Here is a 27216-nt window from a genome sequence, read left to right on the forward strand (position 1 = left end):
TCGATGGTGAGTATTAGATTGTCATCCTTTATGTGGAGCAGCATTAGAGGGGGTGAGACATGCACTTTGCCAGTGGGTTTCACATATATTTGCTGACATCAGAGGAATGTTGTGATTCAGTAATCTTGGGTTCTACTCCAGGCTCTGGAGGGAAGTGTAAAGACTTCTGCCCATTCCCCACAAGCTTGACCTCCTTCTGCATTGTCCCAGTCCTGTTTCTTCCCCACTCCTCGTTCCTTGTCACAGTTTCTTTGCCCAGCAAGTCCTAGCGTCACCCAACTGGGCTCACTGTCCAAGTCCCAATTTCTCCTCCATTCCTATTCTATCCCCCTCACCATATCCAATCTCAATCTCTTTGCCCAGCCAGTCTCAGTTCTTGCATCCTGGCTCCTCATCCAATCTGTCTTGTTCCTCCCCCAACCAACAGAAATTCCCAGCCTCCTCAACCATACTCAGTTTCTCCCCCTACTGAGACATCACCTCAGGCTCACTCATCCATGATTTACTGTTCCAAGCCCTTTGCTCAGCCAGTCCCAGTTTTCCCCCCTGTATCCCAGCTCCTTGTCAGATCTGTCTCCCCACCTCCATTTTTCCCCCACACTGGTTCCTAACCCTAGTGTCCTTGTCCAACCAGTTTCAGTTTCCCCTTTTTTTTGCTAATTCCTCATCCAATCCAAGGGTTCCCCACCCTCAGTCAAATGGCTGCCAGCCCCTCCATCTCATTTCCCTCATTACAGCTCCCAGACCCAGACTCCCCACCCCCAAGTACCAGTCTTCTTGCCCAACCTGTCCCAGTTTCTTCCCCACCTTCACCAGATTCCTTGTTCCAATTTACTCCTTTCCCTCCCCTCTTATACACCTTTTGTCTTCTGTGCATTTGAATAAGACCACACGCTCCTTCCCGCTACCTCGGTGCCAGCACAGTGGTCGTTGACAACGCAGAAGAGACATGCTCTTAGTTCCAGTGCCTGGATCCACCCTGGCCTAGAGTGCCCGTTGGCTGGGAGTAGTCATTAAAAGGGAAACCCCAGCTTCACCTAGCTGCAGAGATCATGCTCAATTGCCTTGTGGAGATGGCACATATGCAGTCTGGTCAGCACTAGGAGCTGAGAGCTTGACCTTGGTCAATGGGGGCAGAATCTTCAGAGATTTTAGCTGCTATAAATGAAGCATGTGAGAACTACAATTTTTAAAAAGTTTATACCTTGGCCAAATTTGGGCAGATTTTTCATGAGTCAGCAAAAGGCATATGCATCCCTGATACAAAGGCCACATCCATGTCAAGTTTCAAGTCTCTGCCCCATAGGTGCACTAGAGCAATTAAAAAAAAGTTTCCAGAATTTTTTTTTTTTTTTTTTTTAACTATCGGCAAAACAAGGTATTTTTCTTTTAGCCTCATGGTCAGAAATGGTTGAACCATTTCAGCTGAAATGTTTAAAAAAATAAATCAGCCTGGGGCACACAGGGAAAATTTCGTCGAAATGGCCAAAATTTGGCAAAGTTATAAGCAACTGAAACAGAGTCTTATAATGAGAAGAGCTGTGTAACCTTAATAATTGGCAGTGCTACCAGCCCCTCCTATAATAAGGAATTACTAGGTGAGGTCCTAATTACCTAAATATAAATATGAAACTAAAAACAATATTAAATTAACTGTACTGATGGGGCAATTTACCTTAAATTCTTCTACAATAATAGTTAGGGCTTCATGTCCAGCTTTCCTCATGTCTTCTAACTCAAGCTTGTGTTTCTCCTGTAAAAAAAAAAAATGTAATGAACATTATATAATAACTACACAGGGTTGATAGAATCATATACATTGAGATGCAATATCCAGTGAACTAAGTACACCTCTTTCCTAGTACAAGATTGTTCCTCATATTTCCTGGTATTTTGTACAAACTAGATTTAAAAGTCTCAAGCAATGAAGTTTCCATCACTTCTCTTTAGATACTATCTTCCTGCCCACCTCAATTCAGTCCAAAAAAGTAATTCCTAATATTCAGCTTAAATTTTCCATTTCTAAGTTTCTTCCTATTACTCCTTGTGCCATACTAAATACTTCTTCATTCTTTATATTTATACCCTTTAAATATCTGAATACCTATTGTCTTTTTTGTTATTACTTATTATATATATTACCTTAATGCCTTTGCAGTTTCTTGACTAAGATATTTTAAATTTTGATTCTCTTTTGCCTTAAAAGGAGTTGGGGTGGTCAGTATCTTTCTGTATCAGAACTTTATGACTTTCCTCAATTCAATCCCTCAAACCCCATGACAATTTTTATTACCTATATTTTAAACTCACTCTACTTTATCCGTATCTTTCTACTTATATGTTGCCCAGAACCTAATACAATTTCCCAGATGGCTTTCTGCTAGTATCATATAGAAGAATTTGACACTGGCAGACCAACCAATCTATGTATGACCCATAACAACTCAACAGGAAGCATTACAATTTGTAATCAAGACGATCCACTTATGTACAGGTATCAAAGAAATATTAATTAGGCTAGCAATCCCCAACTCATTCACTCTGTAAGATGCTAAGTGTATTTGTCTGTGTTTACCAAGATCTTGTTAGAAGTTTAACAATGTAACCAGACTAGATCATAGATGCTAATCCCCTTTCATATCTTAATTGCCTTAATTATGTATGCAGTTGTGTCCAGTTAACCTCAAGATCAAAGATGTGAGATACTGCAAGAAACCAGTAATATTATCTACACTGTCTTCAGTTTAACTATCTATGCTATAATGAAGTACTGGCTAATTACCTTATGTGAATAAATGTAACTAGTTTACTCATGTATGCATAGGAAATAGAAGACTAGCTTCAAAGCAAAGGTCCACATTTCCTATTCTTTCTCAGGGGAAGGCCTTGCTATGGCAATTGATGTGAGGAGTCTTGTCAGCCTGCTAGAAGACTGATAAAGGAAAGCTTCAGGCCTGATTCTTTCATCTCTAGTCTGCTTAAACTTTGAACAGGGAAAGTATAAGTCATCTGGAAGATCTCCATCTTACATTCATTTGGAGTAACCTGGAAAATGCTTGGAAAGACTTTAACAGACTTTACATTTAAGTTGCCTTTGAATTCTGACTTCTTGGGATGATTCCAGAGAATCTATTTATTCTAGTACTGCTGTGATCCTGAACTATGAACGCTGAAAGTCACTTGTATGTATACTGGTCTTTTAACCATTTGAAACTCTCTTTTTTTCCTTTTATTATTAAACCTTTAGTTATAGTTAGTGAGTTTTAGTTTGGCATCAGCGTGATTATTGGGTAAGATCTGAGACTCAGTCACCTGGGGATAAGTGTCTAGTCCTTTGGGATTGGTGAACCTCACATATGGTGAATCAGATTTTCAGTAACCCCTCACTATATGGGATGCCTAAAGGGGACTGCGTTTGACTTCTTGGTAACCAGTGTGGTATTACAGAGGAGCTGTTTTGTTACTGGCTTGGTGAATCTAAATATAGAATAAACCACCAATTTTGTGGATTGTCTGCCCTATTTCTTGCAGTCTGCCCTGAGTAAGGCATTCTCAATGTGGCACATCTAGGCACCCAGTCACAAAGGGCTATTATATGGCTCAAAAATACATTCTTTTTTTTAAAGTGTCATAATGTTCAGTGAATTCATGTTTAGTTTACTGTCCACTATCACCCCTAAAACACTTACTATTCCTTCTTCCCAATTTTCTTCCTTTAAATAATTATACATTTCACAGTATTATAACATCACATTACTGCATTAGCTTGTATTTTTCTACATTGAATCTTATTTTGTTATTTTCTGTACATGGTTCTTAATTCTCTAGGTTACTTTGCATTATTTCTCACTAATGGCAGGTGTTCACAATTACTTTCAAATTACAATTCATAACTTCAGAATTTCACGGTCATGCTATTTACTACTACTCCTATATCATTAAACAGACCTATCTGTAATCCATGTTGAATCCCTACTACACACCTCTCCCCAACTCACTACTTTGTTATTTTTCTTATTTTGCCAGTTTTCAGCACACACTGTTCTTCTCCAAGCCAATCTGAATTAATTTGCAATTAAAATTTAGAGACCATACCAAATACTTTACTTACATAGAAATATTACATCTTCTGCATTCCCTTCATACATTAATAATTCTAACAAAAAGAAATGTTGGTGAATTGGGGGAAGCACTAGAAGATAAATGGAACAATATAGTGTTCACTGTATCTAAAGCATGTCAGCTCTCTGTAACCTGAGTTTGCAATTTGGGCATCTTGTTAGATCTTCTGTTGCTTTTTGAGATAGTAACCAGGATCAACACTTTTTTTTATCTGTTCCTGATAAGGAGGTTGAAACCCTTTCTCCCCCACCCCTAAACGTGGGTCTTGCTACAATGGTCTACTCTTGAGATTAAGCTACTACAATGTGCCGTTTCACAGATCCAGTTGGGCTCTCATTAGGGTTTTAAACCTCTGGAGTGGGGGGTAATCTGTGTTCAGGAAGGCAAAGCTCCCCAAATTTGAACATGCAGTTCCTCTCAGCTGATCAAAATGGCTGAGAAGGGACAACAAATAGAGGAGATTCTTCCCTTTTTATAACCTTGTAGTCCCCTCTGTTAGCTGACTCTATTCATCCTCAACATGTGACCACAGTCCCTGACCAGATGATCCATTGCCTACTTACCTCCCCCTGGAGGCAAGACTTGAAAAACTGGTGTGCTCTGGGTAGCAGCCATCTCTTTCTCTAAAGGTGCTAAATTTGAATATGTGGCCATTAAAGTTTAACAACCTTCTATTGTCAGCCCTGTACTACTGTCCTTTGGAACTGCTATCCATCACAGAAGTAAAAGACTGCAAAAAGGCAAAGACCTGCCTTACACACAAAATGGAGTTTGCTGTCTGACACACAGTGTTCATCATCTCACAGAATATAAATTGTACAGATTCTTCAAATCATCACAGCTGTATCTGGAAACACATTTTAAATCCATTGGAAAACATGATCTCCAATGCAGAACAACACTTCAAGCAGGATATCTTGCAGTGAGTATATGACAACCTGTGTTACATGACCTGCACTGCTACCTATTGCTTTCTGGGCAGAATTTGAAGAGTTGGCTTCAATTTATAAAGTTTTAAATGTTTTGAGACATATTTACTTGAGACGCCAAATCTTCTTATGTGCAATACGCCACAGTTGCTATTAGCAAAAGCATTTAATTGGGAGCCCCGATACATTAAGAGAAAGGGTCTATTGGCCAATCACTCTCCCCAGTGCCACCTTGACTCTGGAATCTCCCTTTTTAGAATGTTTTGGTCGGGTTGTGATCTTGGAAAGATGATGAGTGGGGATGTTTTGCTCATTTGAATTAGTTAGAAGCTTTTTTTGGATGTGAAAACTATGTTGATTTTGTATTTCCTAGTTCGATTGTAATTGTAGATATTGTTTAAGCACCTAGGGTTAAGTTTTCAAAGATATTTAAGTACCTAAAGATGCAGATAGTTGTCTAGCGTGATTTTCAAATGAACCTAGCCACTTAATTCCCATTGAAGTCATATAGACAACTAAATATCTTTGAAATCCTGGGCCCTAGACCCTAGAATAGGATGTATTTTATGTGCTTTTAAATTTATGAAACATTTTATTGCCTAATAAATGTTTAGTTCATCAGTTAGATAGTACATCACGAATGCCTGACTAACACACATCATCCTCTTCCACTGCAGAACAATGTCCTACGAAACTAAATATTTTGCAAATTAAAGAACTGGACTAAGTATGGAAATTGAAATATAATTTAATACAGATAGTTTATGTACCCAAGTGATAACAGATTATAGTAAGTGAAAGCAGTATTTAATTAAATTTAAACATTTTAACTGTTTGCTACATCTCTAGATTTTTCAATAAACGAGTTTGAATCATAGCTTTTCACATTAGCATACCTCCTGACCTATCTGCAGCAAAAGTATTTGGATACTTGAAGGTAATCACCTGTAAAAATTTTAGGAGCAGTATTGAATATCAGACTCAAAGCAGAAGATTTAATTGCGGGCGGGGGAGAGAGGGAGGGATTTTAATATACAAATACACTACTATGTTCAGATAACATCACATTGGGACTGTAACATCTGGTTATATAAGTCAGGTCACATCATATGACACATATCAATGACACCACATGCTAACTCAGACATTGTAAAAAAACCCACACTTGATATGCTGAGAACTAGCAACTTTTTTTTAAGTACAAAAGAATAGAATCTACTGTATGGGAAAAATACAGTCCAGAGCTTAATATCCAAAACTTCACAAGTCATTAGCAAATTAAGTTAGCTATAAAAGAAGTGAACATGGGAAAGTGCAGAAAGCAGGCATTTCCATGTCACTGTATCTTTGATCACAGATATGGAAAAGGGGATTGCGGGTAAAGATCACTTTCAGTAACAATTCTAGCAGAATAGTATTGGAGAATAAATGTTATGAATTGAAAAATAGTTAAAGGGTCAAGACAGGAAAATATTTTTTCAAAGATCATTTCAAATACATCTCAAATGTAAGTGAGCAATACCAAGATTGATGGGACCAAAAATGTTAGTTTCACTGTGAGAACAACATTTGATCTTTGTTTATAAGATCAGGTCCCACCTTTGGCTCGAATGGAGGCATCTGAAAAAATGCAAAACAGAAGGATGACCACTGAGATACCCCATAAACTTCTCTTCATAGTGAATCTTTCAAGTTTTAATATAAAATAACTTGTTCGTAGCATGTATTGCTTAGATGTGGGTAAGTATAAACTAGTAACTCATGCCCATGGGATTATTACATTCAGACTAGATTATAAATAGTTATATGAAAATGCCAGATTAAGCACATGAGTACTTTAAAAAATTATGAATAATTTTTTTTGCAAAAATCAAGGAGAGATGGATCACTCGACATGCCTTTCTTAATGAAAAAAAACTGTGGATAAACCAGCAGTTTCTCTCTTTGGATTTAGTATATCTAATAATCTTAATTTGCTAGTAGTGAAGAAGAAAGGACAGTATGTAGGGGACAAGAATAGGTAGAAACCACAAAGTTGAGTGCCTCCTAGACAAAAGCTGTATCCACGCATCCCTGTAGGCCAAGCTTGTACTGCTTGGTTTGTGGGTGCCACCTCGCATATTTTTTTCAACCAACACTTTAGATTTAGCTCACACCATGGGCTGCAAATATTTAAGAATGTGCTTTAATTCCTTCTGATGGTGGTAGGCCTTTTATTTTTTAGGCTTCTTAAATACAATTTAATATCCTCATGGATACAGTGTTCTTTAGTGTCTTCTGACCTCACCACTTCAGAAAAAAAACAGAAGAACAGGACATGAAACTTCCTGAATTTTTGAGTTTTGGAAATGTAGATTTTGACTGATCATCTAACAAACAAGTTATGCCAAAGTAGTTTGTTTTTTTGTATTGTGGACAGAAGGGTGGGATGGAAACATCCTGTGATAATGGAATACAGGGTTTTTCTTTCATATGAATTTGTCCAAAGCCCTCAGTATGACTTTGCCCCTAGGGAAGATAGCACTTATGTTGAACCACAGTGTGTATCAGAAATACTAATTTGATTTTAAGGAAATATAGGGAAATTGGAAAGTGGGTCTGAAAATGACTCAAGAATAATTCTGAGGTTTCATCTCAGGCATATGAGGATTTTAGGTCGTTTTATATTTTCTGCCCCCTGAAGGATCTTTGTGTGTGTTCAGCCCAACTTTGGGGAGCAATTTCTGTAAGTTTGGGCAAACCTCTGACAAGACTCTTGCTGTTCCATTCCTTTATTTTGTTGGATCATATTAAAGAAGTTCTGTATTAAAATCACAAATGAGTTTGATTCCCCAGAGTTTAAATTCCAGGGTATTACTAATTAAGAGGTCTCTTGGTTTTTGGTACTGTTTCTCTCCCTCTATGTGTGAAACTTGCAAGCTGCTAATTGTGTTAGTACATTCTAAGACAGAGTCTGTTCTCAAAGCAATTCACAGAGAGAGAGACTCAAAGCAATACTCTAACAACAGAAACAGCACCCAGAGACTCCCCGCCCTTTTGTTGTATTAACCATTGTGATTAAAATAGAGATAGAGGATGTATGTGGATGGATGCTTGGTGTGGATAATAACTGAATGATCAGGGAGGTGCCAGCCTAAGAATCCAGTGTCCATCAGCTGAAGAAGGCGTCAATTGGAAATAACCAGAGGACCCCCCCAGAGGGCAGACTGGAATCCACCCAACAGCCTCAAGAATGGGAGAACCAAAGAACAAGATAACATCTTGGAGCCGTCAGGAATGTGCTATCTGCTGATTGATTCAGCAACAGCATGATGAAGCAATTCCCATAGACTGGCATAGGAAGAAATTCCTATAAAAATAGACTCTAAAAAGTGAGAACTTTGGGGGTCTGATTCTGCAAACCAACTTCCAGGAGCATCAGATGAGCATCTGACAAGGCCCTGCTCCCTCCTCATGTCCAGGCCACCTGGCCAGTGGTTTGGCATGAGCAACTCTAAGGCTGGTAACTATGATAACAACCTTGCAGAACCTATGTGTGTGGGTGTGTGTGTGTGTGTGTGTTTGTATGAATGAATGAATGTGAATAAATATGAGATTGAATGGAATGTTATAGCTATAACTAACTGCTTACTATGATTCTTTCTGTATTCACAATAAATGTGGTATTTTGCCTTTTTCCCTTTAATAAGATACTGCTGGTTTTTATTTTATTGGTATAACAATTTGACCACTACTTCAATGGAGAATGATCAAAGAAAGACTGAGATTTGGAATTTCACTAACAAACAAACCTGTCTTCTGGATGTTCTCATGTGTCTCTTTTTGCTCTCTCACAGCGGGAGCCCCTTACCAAGATGTTCATAAATAAGTAAATGCAGTCTTTAAAGGCATAGGCTTGTTATGATGTTCCAACTAGAATTTTTCTAAATGTGCTGGGTGCCACTGAGAACCTGAAGGGGAGGCATTTTGTACTGAAAGTTAAAACATACAGAAGCAAACTGTAGAAAGTTATTGTACAATGGCGCTCTCTCAGCATTTCTCAGCCCTTTCAGTATAGTGACCCCTTGTTCAAAGTAAAAAAAAAAACAAAAACACTCCTTATATTTACTATAAAAGTAATTTAAAAAAGTAACAATTACAAGACTACACAGATTTTGTGTTTATTTCATGAAGTTGACACAGAATCATGACTTTGATGGCCAAGTGTGTGTGGGCAGTGAGGGCACAAGATTTTTTTTTTTTTTTTTGGCTTTAGATTGCAATAAAATTTTCAATACCTTATGACCTCCTTGCTTGCCTTTCATGACTGCCTGGGAGGGACTGGGCGGGTTCTGACACATTGGTTGAGAAACAATATTGTATCTTTTCAGAATGTGCAGCAGGCTCCTGAGACATATATTGAAGTTATACCTGTTCAAGTATAGAAGTGTGCGTGTCTCAGTGCTGAATTTCTGCTCTCTCATGTGCTTATTCAGGGCCTTAGGTTGAGCACTGTTCTGACCCCCTCATACACTCTTGAGAATTGTAAAGAACATCCAACAGATACATATTAATCTCTCTTGTTTTGGCATGGGTATCGCTCTTTTGAATACATAAGAATACACTTAAATGTACAGAGCAGTCTAATGGTGTTCTTTTCCATTTAGTTGAGTGTTCTTTTCTTATTAACTTGAGAACCTACAGACTGGAGGCTAGCTAGAGAAGAGAGATGCCCAGCAAGTAGATATTGACCCTCAGTGACTAAGTGTGCAGCTGCCCTGTCAACAGAATGCCAACTGGCTGCAGCGGAGGCCTTAAAGGAAGATCCTTTTCAATGTAACATTAAAAAAATAGCTTTTCCCTTCAAAACAAAACAAGTACCACCATACATCGAACCAACATACGGGCTGGGGTCAGTTCCATGCAGGGAAAAATTCCAGTCCACATTTCTAGATATTCTCTGCCCTCAAGGAGACCTGCACAATCTCTACCACTCCCAAGTAGTCAAACAGTTTCTTGACTGAGCCTTCTCTTCTTAGGGAAGTCCATAAAAACCTGTGAACCCAGTTTCCCACTAAGGGTCTAGATATGTATGTTCCCCAGTTACTACAGCTGCCTCAGAAGTTTGCCTCCTATCCCTTCTATTCTGTTCCCTCCTCAATATTGAAGTTGGAGGGCCCTTCCTCTGGGCAGGTGTTGTAGATGGGGATTTAAAGTAGTCTCACCTCTAAGACAAAATGCTAACCCCTTCATGATCTGGCACAGTGTTATGTTTGTGTACCTCATCACAGGAGGATTGCATATAGGGAGGATCTGGGATCTCTGGAGTTCTGTAGGGAGAATGTAGAATTTAATGGATAAAAAGCTTTTATCTGAACTGTGACATTTTCTTCCTTCCTTACAATGAGTCTGATTCTGTGGACTTTTCCTTGGAGTACTGGAACCTACTGGAGCTGAAGAGATTTTTTTCCCCGTGGCATACAGCCAGAAAGCGTTCTTTGTAACTGCAGCTGGCAGAACTGTGTGTAGGCAAGGGAGAAAGGATACCCACTGAGTTGGACTTTTCCTCTTCATGTAGTTCAAGCTGACTCCTTTTACTGTACCCAAGAGCAGAAAAGGCAACTACAGTGCACTCAGTAGTTATGGGTAGGATGCCCTGAACATACAGTAAGTATAGGAAAACTACTGCTCCTCGGTTTTGCAGCCAATGGGCTGCTGTTGTCTTTGTTTAGGTTTGCACTCCACATGGAAGACAGACAGAAGCAAGAAAAGCTGGAAGGACCAGGAGAAGAACATTTTAGTGAAAGGAGGATACTGATGAACATATCTGAAGAAAAAAAGGCATCTGAATGAACAAGTGGGAACTTCCTAAACTGCCTCGCAAACACGTCCGACTAGAAACCTGTGAGAGTGTCTGTCATCCAGTGGCCACCCTTCTGAATTGCAGATTCAGTTACTTCCTGTCACAACCAATGAAGGGACCAGACATACCAATTCAAAAGGGAAATGAGGTTTTACTTCAAAATAGCCTTTATATAACAATGATCAGCCCACCAAAATGAATGCATGAATAATATTACAATCCCAGCTCTTAGGCTGTGCAAACACCACAAACAAATCCTGAGCACTCAGTACACCCTGCACTACATAAATGAAGGAATAATTAATAATACTGCCATTAAGGTGGTGAAAGAGGCCTGGTCTCCCAACTATTTTGTTCTTGTGATCAGCCCGGGGATTCAAATTAAAGGAAGACGGAAAAATCTTTCATGAGAATATCAGTAATCATCATTCGGAAAGGAATTCAGAAAGGTAATAATGTTAGAATGGGCAAAGATTAGAAATCTGCAGCAGCAATTAGTATGAGGATGCATCTATTAGGGAGAAATAATATAATGGATGGAGAAAATACTGATTAGGACAAAGTCCTTAAAATATTGCCTGGCATTATTAAAATATAATGGAGTAGTAATAATCCATAATGACACATCTTAGGCCGCCTCAGGGCAAATGACATTCCTTGTTGTTTACATAAAGCTAGTCATGAAACATATTAAAAACATATCAGTAATATATTAAACCAAATCCATGTCATAATAAGCTCAATACATGCTTCTGTAATGGCTGGGAAAAGATCAGTGTTACCATACAGAATGGCAGCTCCATGTTGGTGCTGACCCTGCATACCATTTGTAAGGCAGTTCTCCTCCAGAGTTAAACTGAGTTGGAAGCAGCTACTTTAGAAAGTGACACGCTTTCACCGTTCTCAGTTACAGCACTGCTGCACAAGCACAACTACAAGGAAGAACAATTGTCTGTATCACCTTTTATCTAAGCAATTAAGTGCAATATATCAAGATTTCCACCTCCCTAAAAATTAGCTTTTTTCCCCCACAAAAAAATCAAGTAACTTTTTTTATAAACTCAATAAATGCACATCAAGGTCTGTATCAGTCAATATAATTATATCTCAGTTGTGTTTTGACACTCTGGTACTTTAATGTCTCAACAATATAAGATACACTAGGACTTGACTCCCTCTCATTCCCACAGGGGTAAAGCAGGAGTAACTCCACTGAATTCAGTGGAGTTAAACCAGTATGAAACAGTAGATGTGTGAGGAGAATTAGTCCCATCGTGACCAATGAACATACACAGTAGAGCATGCTATTGTATATCAGATACAGATAAGTAACTATTTTTGTTTATCATAGAATGTATATTCTGTTATAAGAGCTATGGCACTAGAGTGTCTTCAGGTCAACAGGTTGTACGAAAAGGGGAAGTTACTCACCTTGCAGTAACTGAAGTTGTTCGAGATGTGTGTCCCTGGGGGTGCTCCACTCTAGGTGTCAGTGTGTCCTGGCGCCGTTGATCGGAGATTTTCGGTAGCAGTGCCTGGTCGGGACACAGGCGCTCAGTTGGTATCTCCTGTCTCGTTGGAATCTTCCTAAGCGCCTGTGTCCCGCACCCCCCTCAGTTCCTTCTCTACCGTGGAGCGATTATACTAGTACTCCAAAGTAGAGGGGAGGAGGGTGGGGAGTGGAGCACCCACGGGGACACACATCTCAAAGAACTTCAGTTACTGCAAGGTGAGTAACTTCCCCTTCTTCTTCGAGTGCTGTCCCTGTGGGTGCTCCACTCTAGGTGAATATGTAGCAGTTCCCACTATGGTTGGTGGGACTTTGGAGATGCGGCAGTGAGTACCGTAGAGAGTACTGTATGGCCTACTATGGTGTCTGCTGTGGTATCTTGCGTGACAGCATAGCGTTTGGCAAACGTGTGTTCAGAGGACCACGTAGCCACTTTACAGATGTCAGAAATGGGTACGTTATGTAGGAAGGTGATGGATGTCGACATAGCTCGAGTGGAATGAGTTTAATGCCTTTGGGCGGTTGAATATTTTGAATACGGTAAGAGGATCTGATGCAGTCAGAGATCCACTTGGACAGATGTTGTTTAGAGATAGCCATACCTTTCGATCTTTCGGTGATGGAGACAGAGTCATGGAGATTTACAAAATGGCTTAGTCCTGTGTAAGTAAAAGGTGATTGCTCACCTGACATCAAGAGTATGCAGGGATGCCTCATGTGGAGTCTTGTGCGGTTTGGGATAAAAAAGTAGGCAAGTATATAGGTTGGTTAAGGTGGAAGGTGGATACTACCTTAGGGAGAAATTTAGTATGTGGTCTCAGAGTGACTTTGTCTTTGGAGAAGATCGTGTAGGGAGGATGGGCCATCAGGGTGCTTATTTCACCTACTCTCCTTGCTGATGTTATTGCAACTAAGAAAGCTACCTTCATGGACATATGGAGAAAAGAGGAGGTAGCCAAGGGCTCGAATGGAGGTTTCATGAGAGCGTGAAGAATGAGGTTAAGATTCCATGTAGCTGCCGTTGGGTAAATTTCAGGGTACAGATTTTGCAGGCCCATGAGAAATCGTTTTATGGTGGGGTGGGTAAAGAGTGAATAACCTACTAACAGGTTGTGGAAGGTGGTAAGCACCACCAGGTATACTCTGATGGAGCTGAGTGAATGTTCACCCTGTTTTAGTTTCAGGAGGTAGTCTAGAATGTAAGGGAGGGTCACCGTATTGGGCATTAAGTGATTACATGAGTACCAGAGGGCGAAACACTTCCACTTCTGCAGGTAAGTTTTATGAATAGATTCTTTTCTACTGTGCAGAAGGATGTATCGGACTTGCTTGGAACAGGCTAGTTCATGGATTTGGATCCATGAAGGAACCAGGCTGTCAGGTGGAGCTTTTGGAGCTGGGGGTGAAGAACCTGTCCGTTGTCCTGGGAAAGGAGACCTGGCCTGTTGGGGAGAGCCCGTGGATGACGGGAGGACATGCAGAATAGGTAAGGATACCACGTCTGTCTCAGCCAAACCGGGGCAATAAGGATGACCCAGGCCTTGTCATCTACGATCTTCCGAAGAACCCTGTGTAGCAGAGGGATTGGTGAGAAGGCGCAGAGGAGAGTGTTGTTCCATGGGATGAGGAATGCGTCTCCTAGAGATGCAGTCCCGAGTCCCGCTTGGGAGCAAAATAGGCAACATTTTCGATTCTGGGTTGTGGCAAACAGGTCTATTGATGGGATGCCCCAGAGGGAGAAGAGCTGTTGAAGTACTGCGGGATGCAGTTCCCGTTCGTATTCTCTCGAGAAGTTCCTGCTGAGTGCGTCGGCAGTACTGTTGTGGCAGCCTGGTAGATAGGAAGCAATGATTTGCATTTGATGTTGTATGCACCCATTCCACAGTCGGATGGCTTCCATGCAAAGGGAATGTGATCGGGTTCCCTCTTGTCTGTTGATGCAGTACATACATGCTATGTTGTCTGTTAAGACCCGAATAGATTTATGAGGGGAAGAAAGCGAAGGCATGCTCGCCTCACTGCTCTGAGCTCTAGATTTATGGGTAAGTGCGTCTGTGATGCGGACCACTGGCCTTGTGCCCTGTGTCCCCTAGATACACTCCCCAACTGATTAGGGAAGCATCCGTGGTGAGCATGAGCGTTGGGGATAGTTGCTGGAAGGAAACCCCCCATGCAGAGGTTTTCTGGTCCTGTCCACCAATGTAGGGAAGCTAGAACATTGGGAAGAGGAGTTAGCAGCATTCCTAAGGTGTGTCTGTTGGGTTTGAAATTGGAATTGAGCCAGTCCTGAAGACATCTCATGTGTAGCCTGGCATACTGGACCACGAAGGTGGTGGCTGCCATGTGACCAAGGAGCTGTAGACAGATTCTTGCCTTTGTCCTGGGACAAACAGAGAACGTGCGTATGAGCTGCGTGATCGTGAGGAATCTGTGATATGGGAGCGAGGCTCTGCTCGGGATTGAGTTGAAATGAGCTCCGATGAACTCGATCTGTTGTGTAGGTGTCAGGGTGGATTTTTGGATGTTTATTTGGAGGCCTAGACTGTGAAAGAGGGAGATGGCGAAACGGGTAGCTTGAAGTGTCTTGCCATAGGAGTTGCCCTGGATGAGGCAATTGTCCAGGTAGGGGAAAATTGTGTGATCCCATGTTCGTGGAGGTGAGCCACGACCACGGCCAGAGTTTTGAAAATGGTTGTGATCGATTGTGACTCATAGGTAGCGTCTGTGAGCTAGATGAATTGATATGTGAAAATAAGCGCCCTGTAGGTCGAGGGCTGTGAATCATATAATAGCAGAGTTAGAAGGGACCTCTGGAGGCCATCTAGTCCAACCCCCTGCCCAGAACAGGACCAATCCCAACTAAATCATCCCAGCCAGGGCTTTGTCAAGCCTGACCTTAAAAACTTCTAAGGAAGGGGATTCCACCACCTCCCTAGGTAACGCATTCCAGTGTTTCACCACCCTCCTAGTGAAAAAGTTTTTCCTAATATCCAACCTAAATCTCCCCCACTGCAACTTGAGACCATTACTCCTTGTCCTGTCATCTGCTATCACTGAGAGTAGTCTAGATCCATCCTCTTTGGATACACCTTTCAGGTAGTTAAAAGCAGCTATCAAATCCCCTCTCATTCTTCTCTTCCGTAGACTAAACAATCCCATGATGGTGTCCCCTGAATAGGGCCTAATCACATCAGCCACACTATCAGAGGCTCATTCACCTGCACATCTACCAATCTGATATATGCCATCATGTGCCAACAATGCCCCGCTGCCATGTACGTTGGTCAAACTGGACAGTCTCTACGTAAAATAATAAATGGACACAAATCAGATGTCAAGAATTATAACATTCATAAACCAGTCAGAGAACACTTCAATCTCTCTGGTCACTCGATTTCTGACCTAAAAGTGGCTATTCTTAAAAAAAAAAAAAAAAAAGACTTCAGAAACAGACTCCTGTTCAGAGACTGCTGAATTGGAATTAATTTGCAAATTGGATACAATTAACTTAGGCTTGACTAGAGACTGGGAGTGGTTGAGTCATTACACAAACTATTTCCCCTTGTTTATCGGATGAAGTGAGCTGTAGCTCACGAAAGCTTATGCTCAAATAAATTGGTTAGTGCCACAAGTACTCCTTTTCTTTTTGCAAATACAGACTAACACGGCTGTTACTCTGAAACCTGTCATCTTAAGTGATCACTCTCCTTACAGTGTGCACGATAAACACCCATTTTTTCATGTTCTGTGTGTATATAAATCTCCTCACTGTATTTTCCACTGAATGCATCAGATGAAGTGAGCTGTAGCTCACGAAAGCTTATGCTCAAATAAATTGGTTAGTCTCTAAGGTGCCACAAGTACTTCTTTTCTTTTTAGTAGGACTATACTAATTCCTATAGCAGTAGGAATATATTACCAACCACCTAACCAGGATTGGGATGGTGATTGCAAAATGCTCAGGGAGAATAAAGAGGCTACAAAAACAGAAAACACAGCAATAATGAGGGATCTCAACTATCCTAATGCTGGCTGGGTACATGTCACCTCAGGATGGCATACAGACAGAGCCATCCTTAGAATTTATAGGGCCCTACGCAATATTATTTAACTGGTGCTCCTATGCCCGATGGGGGGGGGGGAGAGGGACGAGGCAGCAAAGGATAACAAGATGCCCAGCCCGCCTCATGGTGGCGGAGAGTCACAATTCCCCGCAGAGACCCCTGTACCCTCTCCCTCACGCAGAATGGATATGCAGATGGTACCTAATTAAAAGCACTAAATTTGGGAATAAAAAATGTCAGTCACAGGTTTTTTTTGATATGCCCTGAAGTTTGTCAGACATTTATTACCAAACACTTTGTAGTAAGTGTGAGTCAGCTGTCTTACCCAATACAACATTAAATATTATGGAATACATAATGCAGTTCTTCTCTGTTTTTCATTTTCTTAATCAGTATTTCTAAGCTGATTTTTTTTTCAGAGTAACAGCCGTGTTAGTTTGTATTCGCAAAAAGAAAAGGAGTACTTGTGGCACCTTAGAGACTAACCAATTTATTTGAGCATGAGCTTTCGTGAGCTACAGCCAAATGTACTCTTAAGCCTTCATAAAGTAATCATTCCAGATTACTGCATATTTAATTCACTGAAATAAAGACATTATTTTAAATTTATCAGTCAGAGATTTACTGTGTTCATAGCAATGTTCATTGCTTTTAGAAAAAGGGAACACTAATTTACTTTGTGTGACCTCCATAACAATAGACACATTTATGAAATTTCACCAACTTTAAAAAATATGTTTCCAAAGATTTTAGGCATAACGAAGGATTTTATATTTTACTAAAGGCACTGATTTTTCTTGAGGGTTCTCTTAAAACTAGTTAATCGGACAGTCAGAAGTAAAGAAAGGGAAACTCTTTGTCCAGCTATCTGGAAGGAAAGGGGTGTTGTCCCTTTAAGGCTCTCTTCAATAGGGGTGGTGGGCGGATGAAGGGAGAAAGGGATGGACAGAAAGGACAGGAAGACTTTGAAAGCAAGTTTTTTTTTACTATAGTAATTAAAATGTGTATTTTAGATAAGGTTGGTTTTTTGAAGGATTTATTTAAAAAACTATATGTCTGAAGATCCAAGCATTTAAGGCTAAAGATGATTGTGCATCTAAAAATCTATGCAAGGATTTTTCAGAGATGTGATTTTATAATCTTCACCAACACACTAATGAAATATTTTTAAAGCAAATTTTAAACTAAGGTCCTGTAGACTGACCTGTTCTGAGTAAATATTATAGTAATGCACAACTGTTTTTGTCAGTAAATTCAGAAACTGACAGTATATACCTGGGGTTTGACAAATGCCTGTTAAATGGCTTCATTACCCATTGAATGGCTCTTTAGCAGTTTCAATGTTCTGCTAATAGGTCTGGCCCACTGGAAGGCTTTTTCATTTTTAACTACTAGATCCCCTCTTGCGGAAGACTCACCAGGCTGCAGCAGCCAGCTGTGGGAGCCTGTAGGAAGGGTCAGAACAGGGACAGGAACGCGAGACAGGTGGTCACTAGTGGTGCCCCAAATTTTCAGGTGCCCTAGGCAGCTGCCTATGCCTAAGGACAGCCCTGGATACAGAGATAAAATTTCTAGTCACAGTTAACTGCTTCTTGGAGCAGCTAGTCCTGGAACCCACAAGGGGGGGAGGCAATACTTGAGTTAGTCCTAAACGATGCACAGGAGCCGGTCCAATAGATGAATGTAGTTGAACCACTCAGTAATACGAACCATAATATGATTAAATTTAACATCTTTTGGGGGAGAGAAGGCTAGTTAAACAGAAATGAAAAGGAACAGTTACAAGAATCAAATGCCTGCAAGTTTCATGGTAACTTTTCTTTAAAAAAAATACCATAATAGAGGCTCAAACTACATGTAAAAAGAAAAGGAGTACTTGTGGCACCTTAGAGACTAACCAATTTGAGCATAAGCTTTCGTGAGCTACAGCTCACTTCATTGGATGCATGTATATCTACATGTATAATTACATGTATATCCCAAATACAAAACACAGGAAGAGGACCAAAAAAATGCCAACATGGCTAAACAGAGTAAAAGAGGTGATTAGACACAAAAAGACAACTTCTAAAAATTGGCCGTTAAATCCTACTATGGAAAACAGAAAGGAACAAACTGTCAAGTCAAGTGTAAAAGTATAATTAGGCAGGCCAAAAAAGAGCAACTAGCAAATGAATCAAAACCAAATAGCTTTTCTTTTTTTTAAAAAAAAAAAGCACATCAGAAGCAGGAAGCCTGCCAAACGATCAGTGGACAATTTGATGCTAAAGGACCATTTAAGGGAGCCAAGGCTATTTGTGCAGAAGTTAAATGAATTCTTTGCATTGGTTTTCACTGCAGACAATGTGAGGGAGATTCCCACAGGAGAGTGAGTTTGTGTGTGTATGGGGGTGGGGTGGATGTGAGAAAACCTGGATTTGTGCTGGAAATGGCCCACCTTAATTATGCACATTGTAGGGAGAATGGTCACTTTGGATGAGCTATTACCAGCAGGATAGTGAGTTTGTGTGTGCGGTTTTTTTTGGGAGGGGGGTGAGGGGGTGAGAGAACCTGGATTTGTGCAGGAAATGGCCCAACTTTATTATCATGCACATTGTGTAAAGAGTTGTCACTTTGGATGGGCTATCACCAGCAAGAGAGTGAATTTGTGTGGGGGGGTGGAGGGTGAGAAAACCTGGATTTGTGCTGGAAATGGCCCACCTGATGATCACTTTAGATAAGCTATTACCAGCAGGACAGTGGGGTGGGAGGAGGTATTGTTTCATATTCTCTGTGTATATATAAAGTCTGCTGCAGTTTCCATGGTATGCATCCGATGAAGTGAGCTGTAGCTCACGAAAGCGCATGCTCAAATAAATTGGTTAGTCTCTAAGGTGCCACAAGTACTCCTTTTCTTCCCACACCTGAGCCATTCTTTTTAGGTGACAAATCTGAGGAATTGTATATCACAGTATGCATCTGATGAAGTGAGCTGTAGCTCACAAAAGCTTATGCTCAAATAAATTGGTTAGTCTCTAAGGTGCCACAAGTCCTCCTTTTCTTTTTGTCCCAGAATGAGCTATCAGTACAATAGGTTTTGTAATAAACTGATCAATTAAACAATATTAAGTCACCAGGATCAGACTGTATTCACACGAGTTCTGAAGGAACTCAAATATGATGATGTGGTGTGTACTACTTAAAATCAACCTCTGTATTAGACTACTGGGGGACAGCTAATATAACGCCAATTTTTGAAAAGCTGCCCACAGGTGAGCCTAGAAATCACAGGCCAATAAACCTAACTTTGGTACCAGGCACAATGGTTGAAATTATAGTAACAAGCAGAATTATCAGTATTACCCCCACCAAAGTCTGACCTGTACCTCATCGTGGTGGATGGCGTGTAACATCTGAAATAGGGGATTGCTCGTTGGAGCTATGCCATCGGCGATGAAGGCTTGTCCAAAATATCACCTTGGGCTTTATGCGAGGTGACAGATCCAATGTGAACCCTGAAAATGATGGCTAACACCGGTGACAAAGATATACGGCAGCATCTGCCCCTAGCTTCCTGAGGCGAAGGAAGTTGCTGAGAGACTCAATGGCTTGGGTCACACAGTGTGAAGCCAGTACTGGTAGCCCAGGAAAAGGGTCGCGTGACTGCGCCTCCATCTCACCCCAGTGGGACGAGGTATTTCCCAGAATAATCATTCACTCTTTCTTTTTTTCTTTTTTACCATGAATAACCTAGTATTCAGCACCAGGGTTAAAGCCCCTGCCTTACTTTCAGTTGTAGATGTCTTGTCGGTGCCGTCTCCCCTTGGTGCAAACATGAAAGGTTAGTGCCAAAGCCGCCCTGGGGACGCGTGTCCTCTGATGTCGGAAGGCACGTCTGCAGTACATTGTGACAATGCATCCAATTGTATCTGGGATCTCCAACAGTCCACCAAAATTGCAATTTGGAATGTTTCAACTCTTCACAGGCATGGTCATCAGGTCACTGTCTCATGCGAAATAGACCATCTTGGTGTATCAATCATAGGACTAACAGAAGCAAGGCTGATAGATCACGGACCTCACAAGATGGAAGACGCTTTATTTCTGTATACTGGCAACCCCAACCATTTATATGGGGTAGCACTACTACTGCGAGGTGAGGCCAAGTCCTCCCTGACAACCTGGATGCGACCACATTTTCCTAAGGAGGCAGCCGGAGAGGCAAGTACTTGTGTATGGCATTCCCCCTTTGCATAACCATGACCTCTCTCTTCCTCCCTCTTGGTCTATGGCTCAGGGGAGGCTACCCCCCCCCACACACACACACAGCGTCCCTCACCCCCACCCTCAAACAGGGAGAAGGGGAGGATCCTCCACAGGAAAGCTGCCACCCTGAGCCTGGATCTCCTTGCCAAGATGATGATCCTCCTCAACTACCTCTTCTACTGTGATCCCTCTCTCCTCTTCCACCACCACCTCTTCCAGCCTCTCTGGCTTCTCCTCTCCTGTAAACAGCTCAGTGTGGGTCGGACAGGAAATTTTGAATGGGTTTTGGGGTGCTAGATTCACCACCCAAGCCACAGGCTGTGTGTTGCACTAACTGCCCCTCTGTGGGCCCTACTGGTGTGCTATAAAAGGTACCTAGACAACATTAAGATAGTCCAGTAGGGACCACAAAGGGCAGTTAAAGAAGAACATAGGGCCTGTGGCTTGGGCAGTGAATCCAAGATCCCAAAGCCTATTTCAAATCATCATGGCACAGCCGATGCATGTGCCAAAGAGACAGTGAAGAACACCCCCATCCACAGTGCGACGGCACCATTGCTTATTTTGTCAGACTTGAGTGGCAGTGAGTGATACAAAAATTTTAGATTTAAGACCTGAATTTGCAATTTAGTAATTGAATGTAAAAATCAGGAGAATTGCAGAAAATTAGGGAAAGCTGGCAACTCTGCCTTTGTACGTAAAGACAGAAGAAAGTGCACCCAAGTCCTTTATATACGTATGGCTCTCTTATGTACTTAGCACTGCACAGGACCTGAGACGGTAGTCACAGTCAAAGCTGAAGTAGGCTCTGGAACAAAGGGCTTCACAGCATCACTAGCCTTCAGTGTAATTTAGCGGCACAGGTAGTGCACTCCAGCAGGGGGTGGGGCAGAAGCAGCCAGGGAGGCTGTGGAAACCTGCAGCTAATTAGTGTGAGGCTTGTAAGGAGCCAGACAGGAGGAGCAGCTGGGGCAGCCCAGATATGAGGAGTTCCCCAGCAGAGCAGAGGGCAGTCTCTCCCTGACAAGCAAGGAAGGAGGACTGGTTCCCAGGAATAGCACCTGTAATAGAGCAGTGCTGGGCAGGCTCAGGGGAGCAGAGGGTGAGCTCTGGCCTGTTACCTGCTAGGCTGCAGGCCCCTGCCAAAAAGGGCCAAGGGGAAGTGGCCCAGGGACAATAGGCAGATAAGGGGAGAAGAAGGGCAGAGAGGCTGCCACTAGAGGGTCCCTGGGTCAGGATCCAGAGTAGCAGGCGGGCCTGGGTCCCCCCCTTCCTCCTTGCACTGCACCTGGCCGTGGAGAAGCATGGCCAATACAGACTGCAACTTGCCCCTGAAGTGAGGGGCTAGACCAAGGATCGACAACCTTTGGTCCCTCGGCCCGTGCTGCTTCCCACAGCCCCCATTGGCCTGGTACAGCAAACCGCGGCCAGCGGGAGCTGCGATTGGATGAACCTGTGGACGCTGCAGGTAAACAAATCATCCCAGCCCGCCAGCAGATTTCCCTGATGGGCCGCATGCCAAAGGTTGCCGATCCCTGAGCTAGACTTTGGGTTTCGGTTGGCCCCTGCAGAGGGTGCAAGCCAAAGGACTGCCGTGACCCCGGAAGCACGGTGAGAAAAAAGTAGTGAGCAGTGCCAGAGGGCAGTGTCCTGAAGAGGACACTGCCGAGTGGGGGAGCAACACGGGTCCGAAACAGTGAAGTAGAGCAGACAACAGGCAAGACACCACCTACAGAGGGTGCTCCAGAGCTGGACTGAGCTAATTCCCAGCGCAACCAGCAAGAGATGCCAGTGGTGGTGAGTCCGTGCTGTTACATGTAGATTTCAAAGTTTTTTCTGTGCCAGAGACTACCCAGGACTAGATCCAAGGTTGGACTGTGATGGTGATGCTGAACCAAAGTGCTTATTTTGACAAAAGTAGAGAGCTTAGGAACCAATGAATGTCTTATCACAGCCCTGCATGAAGCTGCACCTTGAAAGTTCTCAGAGAAATCCTGTAGTGTTCTCTGCCAATCCTTTCAGGCTTGGCATACTAAGTTTCAGTCTGGAGACTGAGTCTCTCCCAAGCAAATGAGACCTTGTGTGGGCACCTGATGTGGAGAATATTGAAGGGCATGAGATGGCTCTCTTAAACCCTGATTTTCTGAGACCAACATTGAGCTAGACTTGATCAGAGAGTTGATAATGTAATTACTGTACACAAAGAACACTATACTGTTCTCAAACTCCTAATTGTTTATGTCAAGGCAAAAGACACGTAGCAATTATGAAATGAGACATTTAAATTCCTCACTATTTCGTCATATCAAACATTTCAGAAACACAGTTTATTCTGACAAAAAGAGGGTGGGGGACAGAAAGGAAATGAAGGAAAGACAGGAGGTGATTTTCAGCACTTTTTTTGTCGTGGTAAATGCATGTCCAGTTTTTTCCTACCAAAACTGTTTTTGTAACTTGAAATACAAAAACAGTTCCACAAAGAATTCACAAGTAAATCTTTCCCACATAACTTACTGCACCAAAACCACATGAACTGTTTGTGCAATGGAACACTTTTCCAGTATGTCCTAGTGGGGTGGAGTAAAACAATGTCAAAAAGAGGCAAGAGTAATTCACAAATATAAAAATATAGTAAAAGTTTGAGCAAGTATGACAAACATAAATAAAATCTCCACCCAAACAATTTCAATTTGAAGGATTCTAGCTAACAGACCATGGCATCATTACAGAAATAACCTCTTCTCAAGAGGAAACATGTTTCTGAAAAATATTCCCTAATATATAAGGAACAAACTACATTTCTTCCTTATTTGACCTGTGGACTTCACAGAAAATATATACTTGAACTTCCCTCTCAATTCCAGAATCCCAAATTATTTCCTTGGTGGGTGGGACTGCTATAATGTTCTAGTAGCAAATGAACGTATTAAAATCAATATGGTTGCAATCTTTAGTGTCTCCATTGCTAGTAACTCTTCCTTTTTTTAATTTCAATTTAAATTACATAACATGGAATATAAAACAGAGCCAGAATCAGACACACCACTTCAAAAATAGCTGGTCAATAGTGGTATGTCTAACAGAACTTCTGGATGATGCCATCACAGGAAGTAAAGTGTTTGTCATGTTCATTTACGGTTGTAAGATCAGTTGAGCAACAGAATTGGTTAACAGTGACATGTTTTTGCCAAACCTACACTGTCCAACTGTAGCAAGGCTCTGCATAAATCCTCCAGCAGGATAGCAAGTGCAGTTCTGAATATACCATTCCAATACAGTGAATTGAAGACATCTGTAGTGGATGGCTTCTGCAAGTACGGAGTGTTCCATGGGACCAACAGAGGAGGCAGAAAAAGCAGCTTTTTGGGAATGAGAAGTGAAAGTAAAAGATATAAACTCAAAGCATGGACTATTGTCTGATGAAGTCCTCTCCCTCTGTTGGTGCTTAAGCAGTAAATGTACAAGCGGGTCAATTTGTTTTGGAGTAGTATATTTGGTATTAAAGCAAAATGTTACTGACTCCAACCTTCACTCTCGAGTACATGGTCAGACAATACCATCCTTATTCAGCATGCTGACATGTCATTCCAAAGTGGGGGTAATGATGGTGCGTTTTTTGTTTTAATTTTAAATACTGTTTCATGTTCCTATCTTGGCATGCAGCCATATATTCTAAATTTGAGCCCTTATCTGTTTGTGTTTACATAGGAGAAAAATCCCCAAATTAAGTTTTGTTTCCCGATATGATCAAAAAAATATGTTGAGAATTAAAACTAATCTTCAGCATCCAGTTTGTGTGGGTGGGAAGAATGAATGTTTGATGTATTGCTGATTTATATAACATGCACCAACATTCTATTGCTAGAGAGCTTAGAAATGCATGCAGCAGTAATAGCAAAACTGAGAAAAAATAACGTGACCTAAATGACGATGAAGTGAGCTGTAGCTCACGAAAGCTCATGCTCAAATAAATTGGTTAGTCTCTAAGGTGCCACAAGTACTCCTTTTCTTTTTGCGAACATTTTAATTATGATTAAAACTCATCCAGAACACAGAGATGTTGCATAGCATGACTTCTTGTTCTTACAGGGCAGATATATTTCAAAGACTAAAACTTTAGCAATTCAGTATAGCTGTGACTTTAATTTAAAACTACTGATATTCTGATTAGTATAATATTTCATATACTGTATGAATCAGATTTTTGGTACAAGCATATCTTTCCTGCCCTACCCTAAATTGCTAATGTGTTTCTCCTAACAGCTAATCAGGCCAGACAAGAGTAAAATATTCCAACTAGTTCATGGGAGTATCCCATGTATTGAGTTATGACCCCAGTGACTGGGAGTTGACTATTTATTTTTCTCCATTAATGGCCAAAATATTAGATTAAATTATCCAATTTGTGTCTTCTTTGGTGGGTCGGAGTCTGTGGTTTGGTTGGTTGTTTTACCACAATTGACCCTTGAGGTGACTATAATTTCACTACTTGATAATAAACTGATGTCCGACACTTAGATCTGAGGGAAGGAAGATTCTCTTTCTGCCTTTGTAAACCACTACATACATCAGTCAAAATTAGGTGCCTAAAGTGAAGCTCCTAAATCTTTATTTACATTAAATAAATATTACTTCATTTTCAGAAGGTGCTAAATAAAAGAGACCCTTTTTTATTTAGGTGCCTAAATGTGGATTTAGAAGCCAAACCTAGGTGTGACCATGTTGGCCTTTTAATTTTTTTTTAAATTATGAAAACAATCTGTAAGGAAAATAAAATAAGTCAGATATAAGCCTGACAAAAGGAGTTGTTACTAATACTTTAGGAATGAAATCCTGGCCCCGCTGAAGTTAATGGAAAAACTCCTCAACTTCAATGGAGTCAGGATTTTCACCCTAGTTTATTTCAGGTGATTTCTTCTATCTCAATTAAGTGAAGATCAGAATAGCAGGCAATCTAACTTCTTCTCTCTGTGTAAAAAGGCATCTGTCAAGGTTCCTCCCCCACTCTGAACTCTAGGGTACAGATGTGGGGACCTGCATGAAAAACCTCCCAAGCTTATCTTTACCAGCTTAGGTCAAAACTTCTTCAAGGTACAAAATATTCCACCCGTCGTCCTTGGATTGGCCGCTACCAGCACCAAACTAATACTGGTTACTGGGGAAGAGCTGTTTGGACGCGTCTTTCCCCCTAAAATACTTCCCAAAACCTTGCACCCCACTTCCTGGACAAGGTTTGATAAAAAGCCTCACCAATTTGCCTAGGTGACTACAGACCCAGACCCTTGGATCTTAAGAACAATGAACAATCCTCCCAACACTTGCACCCCCCCCTTTCCTGGGAAATGTTGGATAAAAAGCCTCACCAATTTGCATAGGTGACCACAGACCCAAACCCTTGGATCTGAGAACAATGAAAAAGCATTCAGTTTTCTTACAAGAAGACTTTTAATAAAAATAGTAGTAAATAGAAATAAAGAAATCCCCCCTGTAAAATCAGGATGGTAGATACCTGACAGGGTAATTAGATTCAAAAACACAGAGAACCCCTCTAGGCAAAACCTTAAGTTACAAAAAAGATACACAGACAGAAATAGTTATTCTATTCAGCACAGTTCTTTTCTCAGCCATTTAAAGAAATCATAATCTAACACATACCTAGCTAGATTACTTACTAAAAGTTCTAAGACTCCATTCCTGGTCTATCCCCGGCAAAGACCCAGCATACAGACAGACACACAGACCCTTTGTTTCTCTCCCTCCTCCCAGCTTTTGAAAGTATCTTGTCTCCTCATTGGTCATTTTGGTCAGGTGCCAGCGAGGCTACCTTTAGCTTCTTAACCCTTTACAGGTGAGAGGAGCTTTCCCCTGGCCAGGAGGGATTTCAAAGGGGTTTACCCTTCCCTTTACATTTATGACAGCATCTGTTTAAGCATCTGGAACAGGCAGCAATGTTTAGCCAACAAATCTATCCCAGCAAAATCTAAATATTTAATATTTTGTCCAAATGGGTTGACATAATCTTTAATTTACACCACAGCATGTTAGATATAAATGACAAATGTATGGAATATTAAGGAAGAAATTAATATATTTAAATGCACTCTAAGATACCATTTATCACATTTTATTAAAGATAAGTCAAAATGCCCATACCAATTTTCAAGCAGCTAGATACAAGATTCTGCGCCAGTACTGGTAGCTAAGTGGAAACTATTAAGGCTGTTTTGTTTTTTTACAATCTTGTTAATTTCTTACAATTTTTTAAAATAAACAAATCTGCTACCGTTTTTAAAAACAGATCAATAAACTTTGCACTTTTCTCAGTTTTAAAATGTAATCCTGTTCTAATTGTGAGTTGTAACGACAAAGATACTCAAACAGGCTAATCTTCAAAATACAAAAGTTTCAATGAAAAAAATGCAAATTCACGAGTCAGATTCCAGACAGTCAATGGTTGTAATAAAATGCAACGAGTTCTCATAGTATAATAAATTAGACACCCCA

General features: G+C 41.1%; 1 protein-coding gene across 8 annotated transcripts in view; it reads right to left on the reverse strand.

Annotated features, from left to right (window-relative positions):
* CCDC91 (coiled-coil domain containing 91) overlaps positions 1–27216 on the reverse strand; it is a 330423-nt gene that overhangs the window by 178078 nt on the left and 125129 nt on the right. For all 8 annotated transcript variants that reach the window (XM_084622318.1, XM_084622313.1, XM_084622311.1 and 5 more), the window contains exon 7: positions 1676–1753. In XM_084622318.1, the coding sequence (XP_084478444.1) occupies positions 1676–1753 (78 nt within the window). The remainder of the gene's footprint in view (positions 1–1675; positions 1754–27216) is intronic.

The sequence above is a fragment of the Lepidochelys olivacea genome (genome assembly GCF_965140295.1).
Source record: "Lepidochelys olivacea isolate rLepOli2 genome assembly, chromosome: 1".
NCBI lineage: Eukaryota > Metazoa > Chordata > Testudines > Cheloniidae > Lepidochelys > Lepidochelys olivacea.